Genomic DNA, 18,688 nt, shown 5'->3' with positions numbered 1-18,688 from the left:
TCTGTAATCTAATCATCCAAAATGCTAAAGTTTATAATAAGCATCAGACGGATCTTTTATGAAGTCAGACAGTGTCCTCTGTTGGACAAACAATGACCCTACAGCGATGAGTTCCCTTTGATAAAGGAAGTGGCTGCTTCAATACAATTTGAGTTTATTTTCACATAAACCATAGCAAGAACTATAATAATTTAAGCAAGAGGGGGAAATGATTCTAAGATTTGGTCCTGAACTTTGGCTGATACTTATCTTTCTTTTATTTTGCCTAAAATATGTAAATTCTATTCTTTTGCATATTTGATTTTATGGTTACGCTAGTTTAGCAGCTTAATGAGATGATATGCCGCAGGATGTTATGTCACTGCTTTGCTCACACCTCCTGTGCTGCCTGTGAGTATAGAGACATTTTTCTTTCAATGAGAGAGGCAGAAAACAGGAGCGCAGGAGAATGATTATGGACAGGAATGATAACGCAGCAAATTGTTGCTCTTATCTCGTGCATGTGTCCTTGTTTAGATAGTCTACATCTCTGTTATAATCACTTGAAAGGCAATGATAAGCCAAAGTCGTTTTCACAAGCTTTTTTTTTTCTTGCCTTCAAATCCTCAAACGAACCCTTTATTACAGAGATTCAGAGAATTAACGAGTTAAACAACAAATTAAGGCAAAGATAACGGCGTTGTTTATGAATAACAGCAGGCACTGAGCGTCAGGTGGGCGGGCACGCTGTCTGTGAATGGGCGGGGCCGCGAGGTCACGTGACACGGGTTGGTATTATCGCCGCCATGCTGCCACTGCGGCGGGCAGTGTTGTTAGGTGTGCTGGGGACCAACGCACTGACAAGAACTATGGCAAGTACAGTGAACCACGTTTACCTGTTCTGCTGTTTGCTGGTGTGTCCGCGTTAGTGTGTCCTCTGCTGTGCACAGCGGGGGACACATTTAGGACGTTGTTTTTGGACGGACACGTTTGTCCGTTACACCTTAGTGCGGTCAGTCTGTGGGCCTGCATCATCCCCAGGTCCAAAGACGATGCTTAGCCAGCACTTCGAGCTTTTAGATAAAATTAGCTGTTAAAAATCAAATATCGACGGCTTTTTGTTGCGGTTAGCTGTCCTCCGTTGTTAGCTTGTTGTGCCGTGATGCTGAAGTTGATGGGAGTCTTCAAGAAGCGGCTGAAATTGCCCATAATCCGCAGTAATAATCCACAAAATGGATGATGCAACCTAAAATCACACCGGCTCATTTCCTCGTTTTCGTTCAACGCTACGGTTAACCAGCGATTTAAAATCAACACTGTTACATCGGCCAGGAATTTGTTTAAAACTGTTAATACACAAGCTGACTAATTTGGGGGTGTCAGTGGTTGTTCCAGCTTAACTCGTTGTATATGTACATTAATGATTAAGGATGTGGATTGATTTATATGGGCCACGGTCTCAGGACTTCCTTCCCCCTTCTCCTCGTGTGTCTGATTTATTGTGTGAACTTCGTAGGCTTGTGCCTTCGTTTGCCCTTTGCTCTGATCATGGACTTCATGGACTTCAGCTGTGGAAATGATTTGTCAGCGGTTGTGTTACTCAACATCACACACTCACCTGTGATTAATTGTGATTCTTCACCTCTGTGCAGTGTGCTGCGGCCCAAGACTGGCAGACTGCCAAGTCCATCTACGAGTTTTCTGCAAAGGACATTGATGGCAATGAGGTGTCTCTTGATAAATACAGGTAATATTGCTGATTTTGTCATCTGTTGGGTTCACAAGTTTCAAATCAGTTCTTTCCAAACTTATATTCTTAGTGTAACTTTTCGGTTTTTCTGTTTCCACCTGCCAGGGGTTATGTTTGCATCATTGTAAACGTAGCCTCGAAATGAGGAAAGACCAAAGTAAACTACACTCAGCTAGCGAAGATGCACGCCTCCCATGCTGAGAGTGGTTTACGCATCCTGGGCTTTCCATGCAACCAGTTTGGAGCACAGGTAACCCACATAACCTGATGACATGAGAGCTTTCATTGTTTTGGTGTTGTTCTGTGGCCATTCGTCTTAAACCTTACCTCCATCTCACTGTTATTTTTGAATAATTCTGTCTGGCATGAGTGTAGTCACTTAAATGATGTCTTTACATAATTCATTTCAAACAGTCATCTAAACTGGATTTTTGGATATTTTGGGAAATTTGTAGAGTTAAATTTGTTCGATGTAATAGTGTATAAGATCAGTTGTATAACTTGAGTTCCAAATTTTTTTTTCTTTCCATTTTTCCTGTGTGTGCTCTCCAGGAACCGGGGACTGACGCAGAGATTAAAGAGTTTGCTAAAGGTTACAATGCAGAGTTTGACCTCTTTAGTAAGATTGAGGTAAATGGTGACAACGCTCATCCATTGTGGAAATGGATGAAGGCACAGCCAAAAGGCAAAGGAACTTTCGGCAAGTGAGTATTGGTCCTGTTAACTTGGAGTGTTTACAAAGGTTTTTCTATACAAATAGTTTATTGCCTAACATTTTTTTCTTTGGCCTGCATTCAAACATGTCATCTAGAATTTAAGGCTTCTCTGGAAAAAATTGTGGCATCATCTGAAACAAGATTGGTTGGATTATTGTGAAATGGATTGCAACATATCAAGAAATTTATAGAGGCAATTAGTTGTTCATTTAATCACAAAGCAGATAGCAGTAGCTCACTGGCCTACTGGAAAGCTTAGAAGAAGCCAACTATCACAAGATGAAGTACACCGATTGAAAACCTGACATTTCAAGTTTTGATGACTTCAGAAAACTTTGTCAAATAATAATGTGCGAAGCAAAGCAGCTAGGCTTCATAAATATATTTCAGACACACTAGAACAAGATGAAAATCATCTAGTATGCCACATATCAAGCAATTAGAAACTTGACTACACATCTTCACAAGGATAGGACAAAGAAACAACATTTGGCTTCAAGAAAATGAAAACTAGGTCTAAGGTCTGTGTAATATAACAATAAATATCTTCTTGATATATTATTCAAAAATGAAGGAGGATTCAGTTGTTAACCAACAAAATTAGTAAAACTAGCATATGTTGGTACTCAAAGACTTCCTTCAAGTTTGTCAGGCATGTGGTATATTCAGCTCAGTTTGGGTCACTTCATAGCACTACATGCTCTTTGCTCATGATTTGTACTGGTTGAATTTGTGGTAATTTCAATACTTAAATGCTACCGTATTAAGAGTTCAGAACAAATGCTTTCAAGGTCAGCATGTGATGGCAGCAGGTCATATATATAACCCAGAAGTCACCCGTCCAGACCTAACTATTGTGTTCTGTTGTTGCAACCAATTTTGATTGAAGTCTACATAACACCCTGTGCTCCATAAAGGAGGAAACAGTAGTATTTGTGTGGTTGATTTAAATTAGTTTGTAATAAGCTTTTATCTTTCCACAGTAACATCAAATGGAACTTCACTAAGGTAACTTTCTTGGCTGTATCTCCATTAAAGAAACACCCATGTTTAGTAAAGAGAAACTGAACTGTATATTTTTGTCACAGTGGCATGAAAATTAATGTTTGTGCTAATATTGATGATTTTCTCCTCAATAGTTTCTTATAAACAGAGAAGGGCAAGTGGTGAAACGATATGGCCCAACAGATGATCCCAGTGTAAGTATAGTTTTTAGTATTTCTCCGCTTCATATAACTTCACATAACCTCACTTCATATAACACACACATATAACACTGCTGCTGTTGTGACTTAGCTAAAACTTTGAAGGAAGAATTCAGCTTTTTTTTTCCATTAAATCTGTTAGTTTATTGTTAATAAAAGAGTCTTACTGGGAAAAAAAGAAGATTAAATGGGGGATAAAAATGTCAATTATAATATATTGATCCAATATGGATCAGTTTTTTTCAGTTGATGCAGATGGCCACCCCCCCCCCCCCCCCCCCCCCCAGCCTGGTTCTGCCTGAGGTTTCTGCCTCTTAAAGGAAGTTTTTCCCTGCCACTGTTGCCAAGTGCTTGCTCATCGGGGGATCTGTTGGGTCGTGTTAAATAAGTTCCAATGTGTCATCATGATAATTATGTTTGTTTCTCTTTGTAGGTAGTGGAGAAGGACCTGCCTGCATACCTCTAACACACTTGTCTCCTATGTGTTGGTTTGACTCCTGAGCTCTCCCGAGGACTTGCAGGGTATTTGTTTGTGTGTGCGTTTCTGGACCAGTGACGGCCTGTCTGTAAACCCAACACTGGGAGAGACAAGCCTGATTATTGTCAGCGTGCGACTAACCACCAGAGCCCACCCACATCAAACCCTAGAAGACCATCTGTGAGAAATCAGTAGCTGTCTAAAGTACTCACTTCACATCTTACTTCAGCCTCTACACAGCCATTCGTTTTTCCAATACAAAGACCAATGATGTTCAAATTGTCCTGTGACAAGTTTGCGCTTGTGTTATACAAGGACATAGGATGCCATAAACGTCAGATTTCCATGATGCTACTGATATTTGTACTTGCCAAATTTTTTGGCTTATCATGTGGTGAAATTGGATAATAAATGCTGTCTTGGCGACTGATTCATCATGTAGGTTGATCTCTTTCAATAATCTAATCTGAGTCACCCAAAAATTCAGTTGTTTGTATTGTCTGGTCATTGTAGTGGCCGGTTTGAAAATAATACTACTGTTTATTGCAATAGCCACTTGTTTTAGATATAGAAGACAATGAAGGTTTTGTATTTCATCTGAACATTAAAATTAGGTTTTGGTGCTTTAAAGTAGTTATCTTGGACTGAGGACCAAAGCCTACATGCTCTGGGGCAATATGCATTATGGATTGATGCCCATTTATTAAAAAAAAAAAAAGGCTTAATCTCTTCATAGAGGTCCAGTATTTATGGCATCTGCTGTGGTGAATGTGTTTACAATGATGGGACGTTGTTTGGTGAGCTCACATGATTTTTTTTTTTTTTTTTTTTTTTTTAAACTTCAGACTCCAATACTTAGGAGCCATCGCCAGCAGGCAGAAAACAGGCTGCGATAACAACTTCCACAGGTAGATGTGTGCTATGAGAGGTTTTTATGGATTTTCAGCCGCAGAAAAGCTGGTGGGGTACAACATAAATGTCAGAAGTGTGTGCTGAGTGACTCGGTTAATCGGTCACTCGTGAGCTGAGCAGGATGGTGCTGATGACGCTGATGATGATGATGCTATAGAGGCACGCGCCACAGTCGTAACGTGATGCTGATGACGCGCGGCGGCCGCGGCGGGGTTGATCGGCACAGCTGGCCCGCTGAGCGCGACGATCGCACGGCGGATTGGCGCAGTGATGCAGCCTGAGAGCGGAGCGGCTGAGATGAGAGCGTCCGTAGCGCGCACCGCCACATCTAGCTCTCTTTGAGGAAGGACACGGCCGCGCGTCGTCGTCGGGAGCCGTCGGGGATATGGAGCCGAGGACTGCGGAGACCGGGGATGACGGGAGCAGCAACGAGGCAGCGGCCGCAGACCTCTGTCTGCAGCTCGGCCCCGGAGACACCGGTGCGTACCCGTCCTCCCTTTAGCGTCAGACCGGTGGGACCGAAGTGAGCAGCTTCTACTATGCAGTCCTCTGTGAATATGGCCGGACACCTTAGCAGCACTAGCTACAGATACAAAGAATAAATGAAATCCTGCTTCTTACAGATGGAGAAAATTGCAGTAAGACAAACCCCAGCTGTCGAAATGCATAACTAATTGCTTGAGTAGATGAGTGACAGTCAGTGATCCCTGCAAGCTGGCACAAAGCAAAGTGTGCAATGACAACATGTAGTACACACACTTCCGCAACACCACACAAATGCAAACTGAGAAGAAAGATACAATTCACCCAAATAAGAGGCAAACAGGACATACACGCACCTGCAATGCATGTATGTGCAGGAGCTGTTTTGTATGACACACACAATGGGCTTCTCAGCACCCACCATAGTAAACACATTCAGTCCTTCAGGTGTCATTTTGTTCCTCAAAGCCTGATTCTGTTTGTCTTCTTACCATGTCCCCCATTCCTCTTTCTAGTTAAATCTGAAGAGTGCATTATATAATGTCATATGGAGTTATAACATAAACCACACACTAAGCAGCATCACTGTGGATGTTGTGCTTATAAATATGATGCGATGCACATCACAGGTTTAGGATTTTTAATGTATGAATATTATGTGCCGACTGAAGGAAAGCAGATTAGTCATGATCACTTTAGCAGGTCCAAGAAGTTATCTCTGCATGTGTATGTCCATATATGCACCGCAGCAGTGAATGTTTGTCTCCAGATGATTATTATAAAATGCAGCAGATGAGATTTGAGCAGACATTTATGTCACAGCAACAGGCCGCCATTTTCCCAGTTGATAAGGGGGACATCTAATCTTCTTAACTATGACACACACAGGCCTTAAGGCATACTTTTCTCAACATTGACATGAAATATTTAATCATAAAAACATACCACCTTAGTGAGCGTTTGGTAAATGTACTTTTCCTGAGTGTTTTAATCTCACACTTTGAAAGCACATCATATTTCAGATAGACTGTCTTTCACAAAATGATCAGAAATGCCACAGGGTGTTTGTTGCTTGCAGCTCAGTGGTATGACCCTAATCCCATGAAAAGTCTTTGTGTGTAGCCTGTGCCAGGATACTCCATCTCATTGTTCTGTGTTACTGGCTTTGATGCTCCGTTAATCAGGTTACAGGCGTGGGCAGCCACATATATTTTCCGTGATGTGTTTTGGCACAAACTTTTTCATCCGCTAAAAATATTCCCAAACATTTTTCCATTCCCTTAAAATTTTTTAGATATGCTTGTGTGACAATTGTAGAGAGAGCAATAGGTTTTTGTTTGTCACCAACTACTGGATTAAATGAAATGTCTTGAATGAATTGATGTCACACTTGGGATGAACAGTAATAACTTTCAGTTCAGCATTTGTCTAGCAAATCTGATGACACGCCTGGTTGTACTTTGTGTTTGTGCTTATCAGATTTTGGTCTGCTAAAATACTAAAATAGAATGGTGAACATGGTAAGTCTTACACCTGCCAAACACTGTAAACATTGTCACTGTGTTGGAACAACTCAAAGCATTGCTGTGACAAATTACAGCCTCACGGAAACTGGCATGGCAGTAGCCTCTTAAATCAGTCTTCACATTTGTTTTGTACACGTTTGCAGTTTGACATTTCAGATTGTGCATTTTGTTTGCATCTACCAACCCACCAATAAGAAACTATAATGATATTCAAAATCATATAGACTGTAACCTACTGTTGCTGTTATACAGTACTTTGTCATTCTGCACCAAAGCAGCATATGTTGCAGGGTGTACTAAGTATTTAAAGATGGCTTAAACTTTCATTATCCATGATCCATCAGCAGAACTCAGCCATCCCCTCACATGACCTTAAATTCGTTATCAGGATGTACAGTAACTCAAGCAGCTTGTAGTACTGTGAAGTGAACTGTGCCTTTCCCCGTTCGCGTCCTTCCTTTCCTTCTCACTCACTCTCTTCAATAAGCAGACGCAAAGCTATGGACAAAGCTCAGTTGCATCCCTCATGTTCGTCCTAATCCCTGTGTGTGATTGGTCAGTGACGTCCCCCGGACAGCTCAGCCAATGGCAGCACTCAGATTAGGGAGGAAGTCAATCCAATAGAGTTTTTACCTTCTCGGTGCAAATCTCACTGATCCAGGAATAGGAGAAAAAAAAGCGACTACAAACGGCAGTGGTGGTTCGATTGCTTAATGTCAGATTCTGGTTTAGCCAGGATTTATTTTCTGTATGTTGTTTTTTTTTTTTCTTCCTGGATTATCAAACATTTGGTAACCTGTAGGCATCAAACTCCTCTGCCGGTGAGTTAACTGCCAATTTATTCAATTAGAAGATTGATGAAGACACATTTAGTGTTGCATCCGTTGTGGAATTAGCTTTAACTTGAAATCCATCCTGTAAAATGTATCATGAATGTTCCCTTTTAAATAAGCAAAATAGAATAAGTATGAACTGAGGGACATGGATCTTACCTTGATAAAATGAATTAGTTAATTAGTAGTAGTTCTGGAGCTTTCTGCTGTATCACACTACCTCGTTCAGCAGACCAAGTTTGCTTTACTTGACAGCGAAGCACACACATACTGTATGTTGAAATTCCTTCGTAACCTGAGTCTGTTGCTTCTTTTTTTCGTTTCCTCTTTCCTCTTCTTCTTTTTCTGTTCGCAGATTCAGCTAGGAAGGCTCAGATAACAGAGGTGAGAGCCACTGTCCCACTACACCTCTGTCTGTCTCACGTCTCCATTTTATACTTCTTGTCCTTTAGATTTTCTGCCTGTACTGGTTGGTGTGCATGATATCCGCTATAAGCAGTACCTATGTCAGTTACACATTAACCTCTCCTGTTCCTTTCTTTGCCACAGATGCCATCCCCATTTGGAACGGGCCAAGCCCATGAGAAAAAAATTGGCCACAGGAGAGTAGATGCCTCTGGAGAGACAACGTACAAGAAGGTGGAGCTTTCCTCTTGATCTGTCTCTCTTCCTGTCTTTTTTGGATTTTTTCTGAAATACTGATTGTAGGTTTGCTTGGTGTCACGATTTCATCAACTTATTTCCACCTACATCTTAGTCTCTTCTTCTTTCCATTGTTTTCCACCTCCAGACCACCTCCTCTGCCCTGAAAGGCGCCATCCAGCTGGGTATTGGATATACTGTGGGTAACCTCAGTTCCAAGCCGGAGAGAGATGTGTTGATGCAGGACTTTTATGTGGTGGAAAGCATATTCTTCCCCAGGTCTGTTCGTATGTGTGTAGTTTGTACTCATGAGTGTGTGGGAATTATCTTACATGACATTTCATCTTCCCTCACGATTTCTAATCACCTCACCATGGTCCACACAGTGAAGGCAGTAACCTCACACCAGCCCACCACTTCCCAGACTTCAGATTTAAAACCTACGCTCCGGTGGCCTTCCGCTATTTCCGAGAGCTGTTTGGGATCCGACCAGATGACTACTTGGTAAGACATTTATTTTATATATTGACTGATTATGTATTCAGTGTGTCTGAATTCCTTATAACACCTTGTGCAAAGAGGCATACGCATGCTGTCCATACTAGTTTCATAATAAATTACAACTATAAACTAACAACTATCAGCCTGTTATTTTGCTGCACAATGGAAATAAAAGTGAAGATAAATAATTGAATCAAAAAATAATTATAAAACAAGCACTCTGTCACATCAGGCCTCTGCGGATGTGACCACAATCATTAAAGACCGCACATATAAAAACAACATTGTACAAACAGAAAAAACTGTTGCACATGTTTTTTCATAGTTTGCATGTCATAGTACACACAAACACACAAATGCACATGCAGTGACATGTAGTGTGCTCAGCTGCAGGTCTAAGCTCACATTCTACCTGTGCCAGAAGGAGATTAGTTGACTAAAGCTGTCTTTAAAAAAAAAAAAAAAAAGCAAAACAAAACAACAATTTATAGCAGCAGGCAGCCAGAGAGTAGTTTATTTGTGTCTTTTGTATTTGTGGTGGAGATGAGGGGATTGACTAGCAGTATAATTGCGTTGTTAAGCCTGAACAATAGTAAATTTATTTATTCATTTATTTACAACCAATGCTGTCTTTTACCTTTCACGCAAAGTCATTGTAAGTCTCTTGTTTGCAAAATCTTACTGCCTGTGAGATCCAGTGTGAATTTAAGCCTGCAGATCCTATTGGACTGGTGATGTTGATTTTGCTTCACACGCAGTCTAATATTGTTCCCTTTAGTTCCAAATTTCCCGATAATCCACACCATCTTTAGCACCAGCAGAATGAATTAAATCAGAATTATTACAGTGAATTTGACTTTGATTACTTATATTATGTTAGTACATAAATGGCACACTGTAGTGCAGTTCAGACTCCTAATAATGTAGATGTGTAATTATTTCCACCTACACTTGTAGAGTGCCTTTTTGTACTCAGCAGTAAGAACGCCTTTGCACTTTTAAAATAAAGTTCCTTTCTGCTGTTGGTGAGTTGTGTCATGTGTGTGGGTAGATATGAGTCTTCTGGTTGGTTATTTGAAAGTTCTACCAGATCCAACATTAATTCCACATCCCTGGAGTACCCAAATGAAATTACAATCTCAGGCGACATTTAATGACATTTTAACACCCCGTTTTGCCCCTCTGTTTGTTCCCCTGTGTCTGTGCTCTTTTTAGTACTCTCTCTGTAATGAGCCGCTGATCGAGCTGACAAACCCAGGAGCTAGCGGTTCCATATTCTATGTAACTCGCGACGACGAGTTTATCATCAAAACTGTTCAGCACAAGGAAGCTGAGTTTTTACAGAAACTCCTTCCTGGATACTATATGGTAAGTCAAACATGGCCTCTTACTCATTGAATTATTCGATTGCATATTGTTATTAATTAGTATAAAGAGCTAACATTGCTGATGTGTTTGGATACCCAGAAATTTTAGATTTCCTACTAAACCTGCTATAGTTAAATTGTAGTAAAGTGCCATCCTGCGTGCAAAATTGGAATTGAAGAATTTAAACCCTTGCATTGGTTTTTAAAAGGTTTTGTTGTGTGTTTTCTGAGATGTATTTGGATTGGATGTATAGGACGTTTATGCAACTGAGCGTACCCTTAAAAGCAGCTAAAACTTTATCCTCTTTATTCTACCCCTTCGTGTTGGCCCCAGTCAGAAATGACGCCAGCAAGTGGCTTTGTGATAGATAAGGGCAGAGAGCTTGTACCTGACTGAGACCCAGACTAAGCACTCCTTAACAAGTTAAGCATGCACACAGCACAGACACACAGGCACCGGCTGAGGCCTGTGGATCAGTCACGCTGTGTGCCAGGTGCACAGTGCTACAGCTAGATGGGCCATGTCATATTGCCTAATGACATTTCTTTATTTCTCCATTTCTCCTCTCTTATGTCTGCACCAACATCGCGCCAGAATCTGAACCAGAACCCCCGGACTCTGCTGCCAAAGTTTTTTGGTCTCTACTGCGTCCAGTGTGGGGGAAAGAATATCAGAATTGTTGTGATGAACAATATTTTACCACGCTCTGTACAAATGCACCTCAAGTTCGACCTGAAGGGCTCCACATATAAACGACGTGCTTCCAAGAAGGAAAGAGAGAAGTCCAAGCCTACTTTTAAAGACCTGGACTTTTTGAGTGACATTCCTGACGGCCTCACTTTGGACCAAGACACATACAATGCTCTGGTCAAAACGCTGCAAAGAGACTGTCTGGTGAGAGATATTAAGGGGGGGGGGGGGTTAAAAGAACAGCGTGCTTCTAAATCTACATCTTCTTGGAAGGTTAGAAATGTTTTCAAATGTGATTTATCTGTGTTTTCCATTTTAGGTTTTGGAGAGTTTTAAGATTATGGACTACAGTTTGTTGCTCGGGGTCCACAACAAGACCCAAGCACAGAGAGAATCTCAGTCCCAGGGCTCCCCCACTGCCGGTGGGGATGAGAAAAGACCTACAGCCCAGAGAGCCTTATATTCCACTGCCATGGAATCTATACAGGGAGGCTCCACATGCAGGGACATGCTAGATCACGATGACACGTGAGTTACCATTTAATAAAGTTTGCCCTTGTTACCACAGTGAGTGATTAAACGATGGTAATATCGCCCTCTCTGTCTGTAGTATGGGTGGTATTCCAGCTGTTGGTGGTAAAGGAGAACGCCTCCTGCTGTTCATTGGGATCATTGACATTCTGCAGTCGTACAGGTAGGCAACACAACATTCAGAGGTTAAAAATACTTCAGAGTTGTGCATACATACATAAATTTGGCTGTAGACAGAGCTTTCACAGTGTCTTATAATTCCACGTCCTTTACACACCATGAACTTTTTATACTCTTATGTAAACCTAAATGAAAGATTTATGAGGCTTTACCTAAAGAAAGATGACAATGACTTTTATTCATTAATGATATGGAAATGTTACATATGCGGTATTATTAGCGGAAAGCTTGCGCCAGTTTAACGTTCACGCTTTCATCAGACATCTCAGGACTCATTAAATGACAAATATTGGATTTCTTACTGGCTTGATGGGCTGATGGTAGTCAGGTTTCAGCTGCCTGCAAGGAATATTAAAGGATGGTGAGAGATCACAGAGAAAAATCATCTCACACATGGAGGAGAGACATACAGGGGTCTGAAGGGCCAACCAGAAATATCACTCTTTTAAAACAGATATTTCAAATCCACATCAGCAGTCCGAGTGTCAGTGTAACCTCTTATTCAGCAACACGTTGCCAAGTAACCGAAATAAGACACTGGATAAGCTGAATAATTCAATTGTCTTGTCTGACAGACTGATTAAGAAGCTGGAGCACTCTTGGAAGTCCCTTATCCATGACGGGGTGAGTAACATTCATACGGTTGCATAATAGTCTGGAGCCAATCAAAACAAAAAATTTTCGCCATATTTGATTACTCTGTCTGCCTTTCATGCTAAATAGGAAAGTATCATACACTGTCAATGAAACGTGGAGCATAATTAAAATTGCCTTGTTGTGATTTCATTGCACCCCACCAGGACACAGTGTCAGTTCATAGACCTGGTTTCTATGCTGAGAGGTTCTACAAATTCTGTAGCACTATTGTCTTCAGAAAGAACTGCTGTGAGTCTACAAAAAATGCATGAACCATATGACACCCCCCCCCACACACACACACACTTTATGTCTGATGATAAAAATCTGAATAAGGAATCATTTAGATTGTTTCCATATTAATTTTATTTTCTGAAATAAGAATACCAATAAAGTATCCCCTGCCTTCGCAGCCTTGCGATCGTCTCCGTCTAAAAGGGGCCGCGGGGCTCTCTCCGTGTCCAAGTCCAGTGCTGGGACTGGTTCAGCTGGGCAGCGTCCCTCACTGAGTGATGAGAGGCAGGAAAACTTGGACAACTTGGAAAACCTACGAGGAGTTCGCAGCTTCCCTGTTCTGGAGGACAATGGTAGGACTTGTCTTCAGCTCTGTTAGTTTATGTCTTGGCGTATAAATATATATAAATTCCTTGACAAAAAAATCAAGTGCTTTTTGATTCCAAGTGAAAATTGGTTGTTTCATTTCAAACAAAACTAATGAGTCTTGGATCGCTTGGACACTGTGGTTCTCGCTTTCATCTGGGTTTACTAAAGCGAGATACTCTCATCAAAGGGTGTAAGGAAACGTCCAGACACCATAAAAATATTGCTGGAAGAAAAATTCTTGACAATCAAGTGAACAAGTGAGTGTTGGTTTACCCTTCGTCTTTCTGAACATGGCACATCATTGCTACATAGATATTGTTGCCTGAAACAGGTCTTTTCTTTGCGTATCTAGAAGAAACTTTCATCAAACTTCATTTTTTATCTGCACCAGCTGTCTACAATGATGCAAAGCAATGTTAACTCTAGAATAAATTTCAGTTCAGTTGTTATACTAATATGGGAGTCCCAGCTCATTTTGTCACCTTCGTGTAGTGATTCACTGCAGCCTCCAATCTGCCCTGAAGACATGGCGCTGCTCAGAGAGTGCCTTATAAACTCCTTTCTTGTAAGCACAAGAATGGCCAAAGCTTTTACCAAGTGACAATCACTGCCACCTGCTCACGAAAAGTTCAGCAGCAAACACAACTTTCAAAACTTTACACAAATTGAGTTTAGATGTGCAGCGAAAACCATAATGGGATGTACCATGTACAATGGGAACTCCTCATTCTTAGATACAGTACGTCCTCCTGCTACAGTAAATGAAGAAGGACAACTAGATTGCATCTATTCTTCATCATAATACTTTGTCTACTAGAATACAAAGATATCCAGTTTAGTTCAAGGACATATACAGAGTGGGAAAAAAGAAAACTATGTTTACTATCACATTACACTTATTATATTTAAGTTGTGCTGACACCAGTGAAAAGTGCTCTGGGAGTTGTACGCAGGAGCTGTGGCCGTCACTGCTTAAAGTCTGATGTGCAGTGTCGTACTTGAAGATGGCAGTTTGAATGAATGACTGAGACACACCGGCACAAACACATGTACAGCATTTCTGTATGAAGTTCTGGTGATTGTCATCTTTTCTGTATATTTTCATGGCTTTTGCTCATGTATCACAATCTCTTACTTTGTTATGCCACTCAGGAAGAGAACCGCCCTGCACTCCTCCTTCATTTGAAGATGCCACCACAGCTTCCATTGCTACCACACTTTCCTCTAACAACTCCTTACCTACCACCCCCTTCGATACACCAGAGCACCCACGCTTCAGGAGACAATTACACTCACCAAGTGTGGTCAGGTCAGGATACCTGCATCAGCATGCATTATCATAAAAAAGTGTCAAAAAAAAATTTGGGTATGATTTCACTCATCAGACTTTATTGCTCTGCGCTTTTCTCATCCTCTGCTTTCTTCTGTACTTTCAGGTCACCAAAAGAAATAGTTGAGGTTCATGGGGAAAGGCAGGACACCATAACAGTGGAGGTGGAGCTCAGGTGCATGTTCAGGATCTAAGTATCAGGATAACATCCATAAGCTGCCTGTGTATCGGTGTTCTAACCTTGTTCTTTGTTTTGCCTTATACAGTAAAATCCCCAAAAGCACAGAGCTCACACAGATGACAGAAATGAGCTCGAGCAGCCATCTGTCACCTGATCATCAGCCCCAAGCCTTCGCTTCATCCACCCCTCCCTCTGTTAGTCCATCCTCAGCATATTCCTCCACTACCCTCCCTCTTTCCTTTGCCTCTTCTGCCTCCTCTGCTCAATCAGCTGTACAGTGTTCTGCCACACTTTCTTCGTCCATTCGTCCATCCACCAAGCCGCTCACCTCTCCCACAGCTGTGCAGTGTGCGACTCTCTCACCTCACTCTATCTCCAGTTCACCTGCAAAATCCGCCGCTGCCACCTCAGCCTCCACGCTCCCTCCCGCCTCAGCGTTTACTCCCATCTGCCCGCCATCTCCTAACGCCTCCACCCAGAGATCCTCTCACCATCTCCCCTCGACCCCTCCCTCCTCTGTTCCTCCGAGCCCTCAGGTGCCTCAGCGGGCTCCACGAACATCATGTAATCAACTGTCTGTGTCCAGCAGCCACAACTCATTGGATGGGGAGGTGCAAGTGTCCGACATCTACTTTGTAAGTTCCCATAATTATGTTTGCGTGCTTTTGTGTCATTGTTGTTGTTGCTGTTAGCTTGTTTGTTTTATTTGCTGAGAATGCTTAAATTTAAATTATGAACCAGTTTCACAGAAGTGAAGTCTGCTGAAGGGTGAATTGCCAGACAAAAATCTAAAATGACTCTTTACTATTAATGGATGGATACACTTCCAAAAAGTAAAGATATTTCTTTCTTCCTTTGTTTTCCTTTTATCTACTGGGTCTCTTGCAGTGGCCCAGTCAGGACAGCGTGATAGAATTATGATGGTGAGGGGGTACGTGTGTGTGTGTGTGTGTGCGTGTGTGTGTGCGTGTGCGTGTGTGTGTGTGTGTGTTTTGGTATGCACGTACTACTGGGTTGCTCTCGCTGTCCAAAATATTTCTTTCCCGAGCACAAGGCTGTCCCCAGTTGTAGTTCATGCTTTTGAATGCACCAGCAGAGCACTTGGGTTGATTTTCCTGCAAAGCATGATGTGTTTATATTTGTCAGTCTTCATTCCTCTGCCTGTCAACGCCACATACAGCATTCCATAATTCTGTCTTTTGTGTGGAATTTACTGATACCTCATTTTTACTTTCTTTTCTTTTTGGTCTCTGTATTAATACAACCCTCATATCTTTCCTTTCATGCGTAATAATTCCCTTTATTTTCCTGTTGACACATTATACACATTTGTGTGCTTATCTGTGTATGTGTACGTGTGTCCATCCATCAGTATGCAGATGGCAGATATTGGGTGTATTCTCCAGTTCTTGGCCGTCGTAAGCTAAACTCTAGCTCAAGTTACAATGTAAGTCACCACCAAGGTAGTCTGAGTCATTTGCAGTGCTAGAAGATGTGCGCTCATGTGTTGGTATTGCTGGTAGCTGTTTGACTAGCACTGTCTCAAGCGGCTCATGGAACTTCAGAAGTACTGAAAGAAAACTACAATGCAGTTCCAATTTTCTACTAAGTGTCCAATTCTACAAAAGAAAACCTGAAAAACTGCAGCTTCTGAAGGGCCATTTTGTGCATTTAATGGGAGCATGCATCTGTATGTAGCACAGCTCTGGGGAACAGTAGATTCAGTGTCTGAAGATGTTGGACTTGCAGTCAGTTAACTGTGATTTGTATTGGGTTTGTACATTTAGTGATCCCTCATGCTTCTGCCCTTGAGCCCCCAGGAAGCACAGAGGAGCTGACAAGATGATTAATTTTGTCAGTGCTGGGCTGGAAGCAAATTCTCTGCCTGACGGTGAAATTCACCTGTTTATTAAAGCCTCACTTGGCACGTTTCAAAGCATTTTAAAACCTGCTTTTCTTAAGTATGTGTGCTTTTAATCTGATCAGATTAACGATGGAAACAACTGAAGTACTCCACTTGATTCATTTGTTACTGCACTGTTACTCATGGTCCACCACATTGCATCATTTATATCGTGTCTAAAATGAGTCTCACTCCTGAAAAATATAAATGAACAAAGTCTCCTTCTGACTTTCAAGGAAGATATTACCGTAGACTGATTAATGTCTTTCCTTCTAAGTGAGACTGATAGTATTTCTTTCACTCTCCAACTTAAATTGTAGTCGGCAGACATCTTCTCATACAAGAAGTGATCACTTAAAACACAATAGATGAAAAGGGAATCGTCATTGGACCAGCAAAGTGATCGGATACTGACCATGACAACACAGTGTAGGCTACAGTTAAAATATTAATGTGGGGGTCATTTGGCACCTCCAACGTGTTCTACACCTCCCAGTTCAGCTTTACACAGAGAGTTTTTTATGCATAAATGTCTTTGTGTGTATCTCAATTCTCATTCCCTCCTCCGTTCTCCTTTCTCCTGCCTCTGACAACAGCAGACTCAGGATGATCGGAGCTGGGTGTACTCTCCTCTGCACCTGGACTCAGAATCCAGAAGAGGCTCAGATGGGGAGAGTTAGACAGTAAGTGTACAGTTCATTCATGACTTATGGATCAGAGATGGGTGGATTCACTTGTCGGTTGTTGGATCTCTTAAATTAATCCTTTGTTTCTCTTTCTGTAACTCAAAGTGGAGACAGCAGTGACAGGTGGTACCAGAGACGATCTCCATGTGCAGAGGCTGCAGGGTTTTCGTAATAAAGCCACCAGGACACACTGAAGATTGACTGCTGGTTGCCCAAGCTGCATGTGAAAGCTTGCTTTGCCTACTACAAGAATTCATTTAGAGGTATTTTTTAGAGGCATTGACATATACAAGAACAAACACAAACATACATTCAAAGAAATGCACGGAGTAATATAAGAAAACTATGAACTAACATTTCTAAAGTCATCAATTCATAGACAATCTGAGCGGCATCACGTGGAGAAAAGTAACTGTGAACATTTCTGGTGGCTGTTGAGTCAGGTATCCTTTGCAGTCCTGCTGCCGGATGTGGAGGTATTTAGTGCTCACAAGTCTCCCAGCACTGTGCCACCTCTGGCTATGCAATATGGATATACAGTAATATCAATTCCTCTTTTTGAATGAATTTCAGTTTTTACTTCTTTATGCACTAAGCATTAAGCATGTCAAATTTATATATAATTTTATTTTTAGCACTTTATCAACATACATGTGGCTGCGGTCTTTTGAAACAATACATGTTTTGCTATTTTGTCATCAATTATTGTGTGAAAACACATTTGAACAAAGTAATTTAGTTTTATTTTTGTTTTTGTTTATTAGTGCAGTGTATGCCCAGTGTTCCTGTTTTTTCAGTGGTATTTCGTGGTCCATTCCAGAAATTTTGATCTGACAATGAATGGTTGTGTTCAAAATGCCTTATCTACAAACTCATTTTCATAGCTGTTTTTGATATTACAGTCACATGTAATCATAAAAGAAACCTAAAACATAAATATACAGAGTATTTTATTGTGCATAAATACCAAATCTCTTCCATTTAGACTTAATATTATAGCAGCCATGCATTTACACCTTTTCAGGATTATAACAGAGATATAAAGAGAGAGCAAAGGAAAAAAGTAACACATTATCGTTTGTAAATTGGAGATAAACCGTGTGTGCTTAAGCACATGCATGTAAGCCTGTGTGTGCCCTTATGTCTCTGTGTACATGTGTTGGCATGCGTATAATGTGTGACTGAGAGACAACTAAGAGTGCGATTTCTTCCGTCCTGCCTATTTGTCATTCTGTCAAATGATATAACATCTGTTTATTGTATAAACCATGAAAGTCTGAAAAGACTGTAAGCATGTGGGCTGTGTGGAAATATAGAAACAATACCCGAGTCTCTAATGATGCTGGATTAAGAATAAACTGCAAAATGAAACAAACCGAGCTCGTCCTCAAAGGTTAGTGACAGGAGACAGCATCTACCTGCCATTGATCATACATGGTGAAACTTGATAAAGCAAAACTAAGCATACTGAGACCTTGTTGTATCATTTGAGTCTGCTGAAGTAAAAATGCCTGTTTGTAGGCAACAGTGTTTGTAATTGATCACTGTGTAAAGG

General features: G+C 41.2%; 2 protein-coding genes across 2 annotated transcripts; both read left to right on the top strand.

Moving 5' to 3' along the window:
- The first annotated feature begins 773 nt into the window (after positions 1 to 773).
- Positions 774 to 4,558, top strand: LOC115057203 (phospholipid hydroperoxide glutathione peroxidase-like). The gene is made up of 7 exons (XM_029524136.1): positions 774 to 851; positions 1,632 to 1,726; positions 1,835 to 1,979; positions 2,282 to 2,433; positions 3,429 to 3,453; positions 3,585 to 3,644; positions 4,084 to 4,558. Exons 1-7 carry the CDS (start codon positions 786 to 788, stop codon positions 4,114 to 4,116), a joined length of 576 nt encoding a protein of 191 aa, XP_029379996.1. The 5' UTR covers positions 774 to 785; the 3' UTR covers positions 4,117 to 4,558.
- An 867-nt stretch (positions 4,559 to 5,425) lies between these two features.
- Positions 5,426 to 17,682, top strand: LOC115057202 (phosphatidylinositol 4-phosphate 5-kinase type-1 gamma-like). Its single transcript, XM_029524135.1, has 18 exons — positions 5,426 to 5,519; positions 8,238 to 8,266; positions 8,432 to 8,521; positions 8,673 to 8,803; positions 8,911 to 9,028; positions 10,241 to 10,393; positions 10,988 to 11,287; positions 11,403 to 11,611; positions 11,694 to 11,777; positions 12,370 to 12,418; positions 12,595 to 12,679; positions 12,844 to 13,017; positions 14,186 to 14,342; positions 14,470 to 14,538; positions 14,630 to 15,179; positions 15,917 to 15,991; positions 17,047 to 17,130; positions 17,239 to 17,682. The coding sequence occupies exons 1-17, from the start codon at positions 5,426 to 5,428 to the stop codon at positions 17,125 to 17,127; spliced, it is 2,448 nt and encodes an 815-aa protein (XP_029379995.1). The 3' UTR covers positions 17,128 to 17,130; positions 17,239 to 17,682.
- The last annotated feature ends 1,006 nt before the right edge of the window (positions 17,683 to 18,688 follow it).

This window comes from Echeneis naucrates, chromosome 17, assembly GCF_900963305.1.
Source record: "Echeneis naucrates chromosome 17, fEcheNa1.1, whole genome shotgun sequence".
NCBI classification, from domain to species: domain Eukaryota; kingdom Metazoa; phylum Chordata; class Actinopteri; order Carangiformes; family Echeneidae; genus Echeneis; species Echeneis naucrates.
Note: the sequence above shows the minus strand (reverse complement) of the source record. Positions and strands in the feature narration are given on the sequence as shown.

What these genes read in the sequence shown, in the direction of transcription:
- LOC115057202 (XM_029524135.1), top strand. Translation starts at nt 5,426, where the DNA reads ATGGAGCCGAGGACTGCGGAGACCGGGGATGACGGGAGCAGCAACGAG. An exon ending in AGTCCCTTATCCATGACGGG is followed by an intron (nt 12,419 to 12,594) that starts GTGAGTAACATT and finishes GCACCCCACCAG; the next exon opens with GACACAGTGTCAGTTCATAG. An exon ending in TGTCTTCAGAAAGAACTGCT is followed by an intron (nt 12,680 to 12,843) that starts GTGAGTCTACAA and finishes CTGCCTTCGCAG; the next exon opens with CCTTGCGATCGTCTCCGTCT.